Below are 12,028 nucleotides of genomic sequence, written 5' to 3'. Positions count from 1 at the left end.
GCAGTAGCTTCATATTTAGTGTACAGACATCAGAGTGGTATCAATCTTCTAATACAGTATAACTTACAGCAAGCATGCGAATGAGAGTATTTTCCCAAAAGTGAACTATTGCTTCAAAGAGATTTTGTATTTTTAGCACATTTGCTTCTAATAAAGGAAATCCAACAAACAGGTCAAAAATTGTCAGTTATCTTATTGAAAACAAGACTTTAAGACATAATATGACACCAAATGACACGTTAAGACAGATTTCATTCAGTCATTGTGTTTGTTCATGTTTAGAATCTTGTCCGGGTTGAACCGATTTTCAACACTGCATTGGGCATGTGAAAGTCCAGGGGATAATGATCGGAGCTATTGCTGGAATTACAGTTAGTGCAGCTACTTTATTTTTATTTTATTTTTTTAGATATTCCCATTGGCGGAGGTAAATCCTCTCAGAGATAATCATGACACTGGAATAACTCGATTTCAAGCCCTTTAAAAGCCATTTCACTTCAAATGTCTGGCCCGGTTTGTGTCGATTCTCTACCGTGCACAGTATGTCCGAGCAGCTCTGCCTCACAAAGAGTTAACAAACTCGCTCTCCCAGCGTGAGCTCTATGCAGCCAAGTGAAAATAAGGTCTACATACTTTTCTCCCTTTTTTGGTCGAGGATTATGAGGAGAGGGGGGGGGGGAGGGGAAGGAGGGAAGGGGGGAAGGGGGGCGTAGGGGTCTACGGTGGGAAATCTTTAAGCTTGGCCCCTCAAAATAAAATCTTGTCAAATCAAATAGTCTTCTTAAGAAGTGCATAATGAAGACCTCTCACTGGCACCTCGCGCGCAAAGAGCTGCCACCGCAGCCTGCGAGCTGAAGGGAAAAATTTAATGGAGCCCATGCAGGGATCAAAAGTGCAGAGACAGACAGGGAGAGAAAGACAGAAAATGAGGGTAGATAGGGTCGAGCATCGTCGTCGTTATCATCATCATCATCATCATCATTGCAGGGATTAATGGTGTGCAGTGAGCAGGTGCATTGTTCAGGGCGAGCCAAGCATAAATGAAGTAGACAGTTTCCTTAATGTACACAAAAGGGCTAAATGATGAGACGCTAGATGAGCTGCTCAGTCACAGGCGCTCAGCATTGTGAGGATGATGGGCGGAGCGCGTTCCCATTGTTGTAATTTCCTAATTTATCAAAAAGCCTAATGAACGCTGGGACAAGGTTGAAATAAGTGGGTGTATAATTATCATTTGTGTGTATGTATGCTTTCTCATCCTCACGCACGCACGCACGCACGCACACACACACACACACACACACACACACACACACACACACACACACAGGAAACACTACATGATAGACCACAGTTGTGAAAATCCATATCATTTAGCCACCAAACACGGAAAACACTGTTAGTTTTAAATGATTCCACATCATTAAGTAGCTCGATGAGCAATAATACTCCAAACAATGCTGTTTGAGCATGAGTAATGTCGTCTGGGTAATGGACTCCAGGGGAATGGTGGAGGTAAAGTGATCTATGCAGCTTCTCCCCCCCCCCTTCTCTCTGTCTGCCTTGCCCTCTGTTCCTCTGTCTCTGTCCCACACACGACGCTGAGGGAAACTGCCCCCTTGTGGCCTCACTTGCCAAAACAGGGTGGGTGGGTGGGAGCAGAACAAATTAGGGAATTTCTTCAAAAGGATCTGCGAGTCTCAGCACAGCCATGCACCTCAGTTGTTCCCTTTTTAAACCCATGTTAATAATTACACCTCCTCACTAAAAAAACAAAACACACACACACACAAATGTGCTGAAAATGACACATCCTTTTTTTTCATAGTTTTCCAAAAAAAGTGTCTCTTGACTAAGCCCACCTTTGCTCCACTGTAAACAAGTAAAACAAAGATGCTTTTAGCGTACAGGCACTTTTGGGAAATCTCAGCCCAGGCTTTTCAGCAGCACCGATGACATTCTCCCGACACCCACAATCCCTTCCGTCCATGTGATCACCACCTCTGCTCATTTCCTGCCTCGCTTCCATTAATAAGAAAGTGCACTTCAGTTCTTTTTTTTTTTTTTTTACATACATACCACCAATGAACCAGTGCTATATTTCCACAGCGCTCTAATCAGCAGTGTTTGGATTTCCCCCTGTGCTGTGTTGTCTTTACTACCGTTCTGTTCTGTTGTACCGGGGACTGTTTGCAGTGTTTCAAAGAGCAAAAAAAGAAAAAGGCCATATTTTTGCTTCTGTGGTTAGCAAAAGATCCCAGCCCTCTAAGCGCCTCCAACATTTCCGAGGCTGACAGCATCCGTCAGAAGCTACACCCAGGGTGCCGTGATTGTACAAATCCGTGTTCATGTACAGTACTGACCATTAAAACAACGTTCAAAACCCTGCTGGTTATAAAAAAAAAACAAAAAAAAAACACTTGTATCTCTTTTATACAAAAGATAGCAGAGAATCCCACATTATTATCCACAGTATAAATTACATCGTAGACAGAACTTGGAAATATATATAGTACAGTTATATTTCACTAGAATTTCTATGCTTTTTTGTTGTCTTCACAAACGGTGTGTGTGTGTGTGTGTGTATTTATGCACATTTTAAGTGTTTCTGGTGTGTGTGTGTGTGTGTGTGTGTGTGTGTGTGTATTTGCGTGTGAATGCGGCTGTACTATTTGCCGCTGCATCACGTGTGGCAGAACTCTGTACTGGGCACGTTGCTGCTCTTGCAGTAGGCTATGCTGTTGTTACTGAGGTGACAGTCTCTAAATCCGATGCCCCCGTTGGGCGTGTAGATGGGCTGAATGCGGAAATCTCCCTTGAGCAGCTGCTCATTGTTCAGCGCCACTATCTGGAAACTGGTCTCGGTCATCTCCAGAATGGAGTTATCCTTCTTGGTTCCAGCCTCGCCGTAGTCGTCTTTTCTCCTGCCCCGGTTGTATTTCCACTTGGTCGAAGACGACCGGCTCTTCCTGTGCATGTGCCAGCAGAACAGGCTAAGCAGCGTTAACAGGATGATGAGCACCGCCCCGCCTATGATCGCAGCCATGAGCAGCGTGGAGTTGATGCTCTCCTGTGGAGCTTGCTCACCGGGAGCCTTAGTAGACACAACAGCTTTGGTCCTGGCCTCGGAGCATATAGTATCCTCTCCAGGCCTGTAGGAGTTTAGGGTGTCCAGCACATGCACGCAGATCCGATACACAGATCGGGGCTCCAGGTTGGTGAGGCTAGTATGCCGCCGGTCCCCGCTCACCGTCCTCTCCCGCATTCCTTCGTTTATTTGGCTTTGGCCCCTTTTGACCCAAGTTACCTTGTAGGCCGTGACGGTGAAATAGGAAGCCCAGCTCACCTCGATGCTGGTGGAGTTGACCACGTGGAAGGAGATCTGAAGTGGGTCCTCGTAAGGAGGCAGGGGCCCAGGGGGGTTATTATGGATTGGGGGTAAGGGAGGGGAGGGTGAGTCAAAGACGTACGGGATGGATGTGGTGATGAGGGTGGAGATCATGGTGGTGATGGCGGTGGTTGTGGGCGGGGGAGGGGGCGTGGAGCGGAGGGTGGGCCAGGGCGGCTGGTCGGCGTCGACCGGGCACTCTATGATATCCAACGTGAGCTCTCGGATCGTCATGCCGCGCACCTTGTCCGGACTCAGGCACACGAACCCTCGCGCGTTGACGGAGGAGGGCAAAGACTTGAGCCACACCACCACCCACTTCACAGCGCAGTCACAACGCCAGGGGTTGTTCCGCACTATGAGATGCTTGAGGCTCGACAGGCCGTCGAACACGCCCTGTGTGAGAGTCTGAAGCTGGTTGCTGGAGACGTCCAGTTTTTCCAGACGGTTTAGGTCGGCGAAGGCCGCCACGGGAATCTGGTCGATCTGGTTCTCCTGCAGGCTCAGTTTGACGAGTGACTGGCTGGGCAGGAGGGGAGGGGGGAAGGTGAGGGAGTTGCGGGCCAGGGCCAGCTCACGGAGGGTCGCCAGTTCCTGGAAGGTCCCTGGTGCGATGCCCTCGTCCGTGAGCAGGTTCCCGTCCAGCAGGAGGCGCTGTAGGCGGGTCACATTCTGAAAGGCCTCCTCTGCGATGTGAGCGATGCGGTTCTCGTCCAACCGCAGCTCTTTTAAGTCCTCGGGAAGGCCAATGGGAACGCTGCTTAAGTGGTTCTTGGTGAGGAAGAGGAGTTTGAGGCTTACCGCCTCCCTAAAGGCGCCTTCTTCCACCCCCACTGTGGAGATGGAGTTATCATCGAGGTGCAGCTCCTCCAGTTGAGTCAGCTGGGCCAGGGCCGCCTTGGAGATGGTTTGGATGTTGTTCTCCTGGAGATGCAGGACCCTGGTGTTTTTGGGCAGATTGATGGGAAACTCGTCCAACTGGTTGCCGTAGAGATACACAGTCTCCACTGTGGCCACATTGTGAAGTTCCACAGGGAAGCCAGCATTGTTTATCTGGTTGTTATGTAGGAAGAGGACCTTGAAGCCCTCCTGTATCCCCAGAGGCACTGATGTCAGGCTGCGTTCGTTGCAGTACACAAACGGTTTGTCACAACGACACTCGTCTGGGCAAGAGGCACCCGGGGTGAATTGCATTTGGAGGCTTAGGATAACAGTCAACCAAAATTGCAATAATGAAGCCCAATCTTTATTCCAAGGTCCAGCCAGAAACTCCATAGTGGAAAAACAAAACAGGAAAAGGGAAACCAACAATAAAAAAAAAAATAAAAATAAAAACTTGGAGGGCAGAAAGGCAATGACGTAATATATCCACCAAAAAGCCGACCCACGAAAAGTCCAACTAGGAGAGTTCGGTAATGATGTAGTTAGCTGGGAAAGGAGAAGGAAACCGTGGGAGTAATCCTGTAAATGCTAGTCCTCAGTCGAAGAGCGATGGTCTCATTAGTGGTGGCCGGTCCTCTGACTGACTCCATCCATGCTGAGACATCAGACTGTGGCAGGACTCTTCACTCGCTGCTCCATGCAGAGCTCAGCCAGGGCCAATTTGAAGCCACGCAGTAGAGAGCCACCGCAGGCTCCACTCGCCTGTCCGTCACACACTGCTGGTCCCCGACCAGGGCAGAGTCCAAGGGGGGTGACATTTGGATCCAGAGACCTGCGGGAAAACAAAGAAATGCTGGATTAGTATATTTAAGGGTGGCCTGTTTCTCGGAAAAAAAAGGGGCCTCTCTTCTTCTTCCTCCTCCTCCCTTCTATGAATCCGTATTTGACATACAAACATATGCACACACACACACACACACACACACACACACACACACACACACACACACACCAACTGTCTTTCCATCCCTCTACCGCTCTCTTTCCCTCCTCCCCAAACAAAAAGACAGTCACAAAACGTACCGTTCACTGCCGATGTCAAATGTATGCACTGTCCATTAAAAAAAATAAAAAAGTCAAGCCATCTGATAAATATTCAGAACAGCTCTTGCACATCCGGTTTCACAGACATAAAGAAGGCTTTTATCCCTTCCGTTCTATCAAAGGAGGGAATAGAGCACTGCAGCGACACACACACACATGCACAAATTCACCACGGTTCCGAGCAACATCAACGCTGCTTAATGGAAAACATGCTAAAAAAAAAAGAGATAAGGCCAATGAAGACATCACCTCTTTGTGTGCCAACATGGATGCATACACAAAACATTTCCTGGAAGAACAAAAAAAAAAAAGACGGAACACAAGACAAGTGATGTCTTTTTTCTCCCCTGTCTGCTTGAGCAGACATTGCGGGCAGAGGGCCCAGGAGTAAACACACAAGTGCTTACAGTAAACAGAGGCGTTTGTCTTGCCGGTGGCCTAAGGAGAAGCTCGTTATTACGCGTAGGCCTGAACACACCATCGCCAAACTGAAGAGTTGAGGCTGTGGAGGGGTGGAATTACGAAACAAAAGAGAAGCAATCCAGAGACCCTGCGTGTCAGCTCCTCCTCTCGCTAGAGTGACACACACGAGCTGTCAAATCAAATGGGATTGGAAAATAATTTAGTCCCTTCACCTGCAATAAATGATCGATGCGGGCTATTTTTCAGCATGGGGAGGCTTGTAGTAAAGCACCAAGGCCATTGGATAACAGTAGACCCCCAGATCCATTATTCCAAGTTTTATGATCCATCAAAGACACACACACACACACACACACACACACACACACACACACACACACACACATACACACACACATGATTGAAGGATACTGCCTGTCATCGGTGGCTTTCAGCTCAACTGAAGCTCCACCCTTAGTCAATGTTGGATGACACAATATTGTGAACGACGGGGTTGAATGTTAAGCAGAGGAACAGCCATGAGCGTTCAAGGAGCAGGAGTAGCCAGTTAGCCACATCATTCAGAAAATAACCAGCATTCTTCTCTGGGTTTTTTTTTTAAACACGTTTTTTTTAGATTTTCACATTATGTCTAGCAGCCATGACAGGGAACTATGTTTTGTACATGTCAAATAAAAATGAGTAAGTAAAAGGAAATCCACCTTGCTTCTTTACATTCCCTGTGCTGTTTGTTTGTTGACGATATGGAACCTGCAATGGGCTCCTTGTGGCGGAGATGGAGAGAGAGACAATCCTTTGACACACATCTGTGATCTACTTTTCTAAATTGAAAGAGCTAAATTTAATCAAATAAGCTTCAGGGGGGTGGGGGGGGGGGGGGAGTATAAGTAACCACATGAGGCAATAAAAACGTGCTGCCACAGCAGCAGAATCAACAGCAGAAGGCAGCAGCATCAAGATTGTTACAGCTGCATGCATAAAATGTCACCAAGAAACCAAACAATGAGCTCAGAAAGACACATAACATCAAGTCGGTCTTCACTTGACAACACCAAACCTGATCAACCATGGACATGGATAGATTAAAAAAAAAGGGGGACAGTGGTAGACTTTTTTCCCCCCCTTTTCTTTTCTTTTCTTTCATTTCCAGCCGAGGGAGCACAGTTTCTCCCCGCGCCGGATGAACGCTGTGATATGTGGCCAGGACAATCGGATTAGAACTAGGATTTAGCGACAGAAACGCAATTAAAAGTTTAAAATGGATCGGGTATTTAAGAGGCGATAAGAGGCGGATCAGGTGTACTTCAAAGCCTGACCAGTGAGCGCTGTTCATTTGAGTGAATTATTTCAAAGGAGGGGGATTAAAAACCGTGCAGTGCATTGAGAGTGAGAGAAGCCCTTAAAAAAGAAATAAAAAATAAAGTCAGGTTCTCTCCCGGGTGAAAAATGTGGAGCGGTGCGCGTTGTAGTGCAGTAATCTTTAACTCAATGGAACATAATTAACCTACAAATAAATTGGCCAACTATTTTAATTAATAAAAAAAAAAAAAAAGAAAGTCACCGGGAATTGGTCGATTCATGTCAGTGTATAGCAAGACGTTTGGAGCTGGAAGTTACACCGGTGAAAACATATGTTTGGATCTGTTTGGATCTAGGTGCTTGATTTATATATATATATATACGGTCCGTATTTTAAATGTCAATTCAGAAAAAAAGATTGATATAGCGTGTGTTTTCCCCTCTACATTTCTCTCCAACTATGTCCTGGTTTTTACTGAGAAACATCCACTGTACCTTTGGCGAGTCTTTATCCATTACACAACCTTCTACCGCGTTCAACTTTTCCCCTTTTCTCCGAGCCTCTGTCCTTCATGCGGCGGTCCTGCTGTATGCCCGTGCGTAAAGCTCCGTTCGGTAACGCCGGTGCGAGTCGGTTCCGATGAGCAGCGTGAACCCGATGAGGCTACGGAACAGCATATTTGCCTGCACGGGTTGCCCCCTCGGCTCGGTTGTGGCTGCGCGTCCGTCCGCACCGCTGTCCACACTTTTTTTTTTTTTTTTTTGGGAGTGGGTGGTGTGTGTGTGTGTGTGTGTGTGTGTGTGGTGGGGTGGGTGGGGGTGGGGGGTTGTTTCCCAGCTCCCGGGCGCTTCACAACGCAGCTCCTCCGCTTTTAACTCGAAGAGAGCGGCGGCAGGGTGATCGCAGCGCCCACCTCTCCCCTTCCACAGTCTGGCCGAACGGTGAGGACGCACTCGCCGAAGTGTCCGCCCCGGGCCATGGCCGCAGCTGCGTCCGTCCGGTGCGCTGTTTCAGTGCGGGAGAGAGAGCTCAAAACTTGCCTTTTTAGTATCTACAGTACGCAGCTCGGAGCCGGACTCCCTGCGAGTTGTTTTCTTAGATGGATTCAGTTGATAGTGCGACGTGTGTGCTCTGCTCACCTCTCTCTCTCTCTCTCTCTCTCTCTCTCTCTCTCTCTCTCTCTCTCTCTCTCTCTCTCTCTCTCTCTCCCTCCTGTCCCTCCTCCTCAGAATAAAGAATGCATCTCCTCCAGCAGCTCCGTGATGGCTTTAAGCCACAGATCCTCCCTGCTGCTGCCCTCACACTGCTGGAAATAGTTGGTCTCTCATACACCTTTTGTAGGTCTGAGCTTTCATTAGCATTTTTAATCAGAAGGTTGTTGTGATGGATAAAGGCTCGCCAAAGGTAGAGTGGATGTGTCTCGATAACCCATGCAGGACCTAGTTGGAGAGACATGTAGAGGGAAACACACGCTGAATGACATTTATAATATGGACCGTAGCCTATATTAACCAAGCACCTATACAAACGGATCCAAACCTGCGTTTTCACCGATGTAACTTATAGCTCCAAGCTATCAAAGATAGTCATACGCTGACGATCACAAAACCATGAATACGGCTCGAAGTCACACTCTCAATAAAACAAAATCACTACAGGACAGAGTCCTTAAATTCTCCCAGTTATTTACAGTGAGACTATATAACCGGGGTCGCAAAGTGTACCTGGAGGACCTTATTATCTATAGTTTCTGTTAGAATATTTTAGGCCTGCTGTAAGATGTTTTTTTAAGGACCACTAACCCCCAGTTTTTTTTTTTATTACAGCGGGATAATTAGCCCCGAGTGAAAAGCACAGTCTCATCTTGACTTCCCTTACTTTCTCCCGGTGATTTGAAGCATTTAGACACAGCCAAAGTCATTCCATCTGACAACACTGCTTCCTCGCGCTGATACTGATTCAGCAGTGCGCTCCTGCCCTGCCCACACTCTTCAGGTCGCTCACGCGCACACAGCCGCGCGCGCAAACAGACACGTTTGCATATCGTTGCAGGCCTACTCACTATCTCTTTAGACTGCTCAGTCCTTCACATCAAATCTAACACGCACGCGCGCGCACACACACACATACACACACACACACGCACACGCACACGCACACACACACACACACACACACACACACACACACACACACACTCATTTTTTAACTTTTCAAGTTGAACTGACATTAAAGTTAGACTGTAGCCTAGCCAGTGGTGTAGTCTAATGTATTGTATTGTATATATATATATATATATAGGCCAGAATCTGCATTTGGGGGACTTTATTTCCTATATTGTATTTACACTTTTATGCACCAATTTACGGTGGAAATCCCTGTATTTAGCCTATGTGAGCAAGAAAAACGCAGATGACAATTTAAAATATATCAAAACTATAATGGAAAGTATGTTGTTGCGTGTCATTGGGCATTTTTAAGTGGGTATATGGAAATCCTGGAGCTTTCTTAGTGGATACCGCATATACCTGCGTATCACGTAGACTACACCACTGAGCCTAGCCTAACTTTACAAACTTACAAATTAAAGTTTGAACTCTTTAGCAATACAACATGATTTTGCCCAATTTACTACAGCCTGAGGTTTGACTGTTAGCTTAGGGTGGCTATGTTAGCAAACTTAGGATAGATATTGCTGTATAACTGATATTACAAAAATCAATTTGTGGACTTTAAGACTCGTTTTTCACTTGCGCAACACCATTATCCTGCAACTGAGGCCACAGTTGCTGGTGTTCAGTAAAAGTAGTCTTACTTTAAAATTCACCTTTGCTCAGAAATGGGCATGGCTATATCTTTGGTGTAAGTCACAAGTCTTATCACTATACCATATTATATGGATTCTTTGGAGAATGATGTGATATTTGCTGATATCGATACGATTTAGATTGGATTCAGGGGCCTGCGATCTATATGAGACCATATCATACGCCCAGTTACATTTATATCAACCCACAAACACAACAGAAAAACAGATTTGGACATTTTAATACTGAGCTCCTTCAGACATTTAAATAAAAAAGCAACATATTCTTTTTAGTAAAAATTTGAAACAAAGTTGGAATTTCAAAATTCAAATATTGGACTGTTGATCATTGAATCAATATATCGATTAAGATTGATGTAACGTTACACCCCTTGTACTTTTAACCATAAAGAATAAATGTTTTCGTTGAGTTATTTTACTTATTGTAGTGATAGGATGTGAATTTGCGGCAGGCCTACCAACTGACAACGCCATGTGGCTAACGTTACAAAGCCAGACCAATAGCTTCCATTAGCTAGCTAGTTTCTACTTTCCGAGTGAAATACAAATTTAACAGCACAATAGTTCCTCCCAAATGTTGAATGTCATGTAGGGTCAGACAGATGTGGGCATTATGTGGTCTCCTAGCAATGCTGGCTATCAAATGTCAGCCATCGTTGCCATGGGGAAATGCCACCCAGAGGCTTGAAGCTTTAACATTTCCACAAATATGTACTAAACTGTTTTATCCTCTTGAGATAGAAAAGTATGTACAATAGCCACAGTATCATATAGATGTATATTCCCTTACACAGGAAAGGGCATGCAAATGACTGACAGAAGAGAGGAGGACTCAGATTTCAGTTTGCCTTTAACAAAACAAAAAGAAAAAATACTGAAGCTGTCATGTTCTGAGTTTCCCATGTTTATAGCTAAAGCCCGGGTCAGAAAGGCACACAGCAGTCACATGATCCCCACGGATCAGCAGGTGCACGTTTTGCCTTTGATCTGCGCTTTCCGTTGCCAAATGGTATTAATGTAGCTCTTTGACTCCTGGTGACCCACTTCCACATAGATAACTCGTGAAAACTTTCCGCACAAATGATGTGGCTCCCGCTCAAAATCACCAATGTCGTTTTGTCCAATCAGGCAGGCCGGAGCGTGTGCCATTGAAAGTCTTCTGATGCGTCCACTCCCCGCGAGATGACGGGGCTGTTCCCAGTGTTTGCCTTTCATGTTTCATTTTGGCTGCCACGTCCCCCCGAGATGGACGGCCGCTGCGAGGCCCAGTCCGCAACATTTAATTCCTTCATAAATCAAGCTTCTGTGCTGTCTTCGTGAATTATTGATTGAGTGAATTTAGAGGAAACAGCCTATTTTTATTTTCTCCTTGATGGACATGTTTTGCAGTAGTGCGCTCTTTTCCTGGTCGGCGCAGCATTATGGAATGTCTCTTTCTGGCATGCAAATGGGGATAAAATGACAGACACTTAAACAGGCGATAGAAGGGCCTATATAAGATAATAGGGTCAAGCTATTATCCGGCATGTTAATATGATTTTGTTCATTGTTGTCATGCAAAATAACTGAGCAGGAGTTAGATGTAAAATAGTCTGATTACATTATATCAAAAAATGACTTTACATTTTTGAATAAAGGTTGACTGAATTTAAGCTAAAAAAGTGAAACATCTATATTGTGATTTTTTTTATTTGTTTTGGTAGCCTTGCTTTTAAGTTTGGTAAGGATATACTGTATATATTTAAAGCTACAGTTGGTAACTTTTATTATATAAAAAAATAATTGTCGTATTTGCTGATACTGTCATATAATTTGCTTTTTGTTTTGTAGTTCTTATAGTGTAACAGATATTGAGAGAGAAACTTTGGTGTGGGTTGGTTCGGGGGGAGGGGGGGGGACTTGTTGAGCAAAAGTTGTAATGTACAATCTGTGAGTGCAAAAAAACAATAAAGAAACTGTAAAAAAAAAAAAAAAAAAATATGTCACACTATCCTGACATTAGTAGATGAGACAGATAATCTGTGAAAAAAATACATTCCCCTGCCACCCCATCTTACCTGAGATGGGGCTTTGAAGCCAATTTGATTTAGGGGCCAAACAGAGA

At 45.4% G+C, this 12,028-nt stretch overlaps 1 protein-coding gene across 2 annotated transcripts in view; it reads right to left on the bottom strand.

The window, feature by feature from the left end:
• Nucleotides 1-690: 690 nt before the first annotated feature.
• flrt2 (fibronectin leucine rich transmembrane protein 2) overlaps nt 691-12,028 on the bottom strand; it is a 62,293-nt gene continuing 50,955 nt past the window's right edge. Inside the window, exons 1-2 of one of the 2 annotated variants that reach the window (XM_031288055.2) lie at nt 7,592-8,256; nt 691-5,102 (exon numbers count right to left, since the gene is read on the bottom strand). In XM_031288055.2, coding sequence (XP_031143915.1) covers nt 2,684-4,663 — 1,980 coding nt within the window. In that variant the 5' untranslated portion in view covers nt 4,664-5,102; nt 7,592-8,256 and the 3' untranslated portion in view covers nt 691-2,683. Of the gene's footprint in view, nt 5,103-7,591; nt 8,257-12,028 lie in introns of those variants that run through there. The other variant, XM_031288056.2, reaches the window with a different exon arrangement.

Source organism: Sander lucioperca, chromosome 19 (genome assembly GCF_008315115.2).
Source record: "Sander lucioperca isolate FBNREF2018 chromosome 19, SLUC_FBN_1.2, whole genome shotgun sequence".
In the NCBI taxonomy this organism is placed as follows: domain Eukaryota; kingdom Metazoa; phylum Chordata; class Actinopteri; order Perciformes; family Percidae; genus Sander; species Sander lucioperca.
The sequence above is the reverse complement of the archived record's forward strand: the minus strand, read 5'-3'. Positions and strand labels throughout refer to the sequence as shown.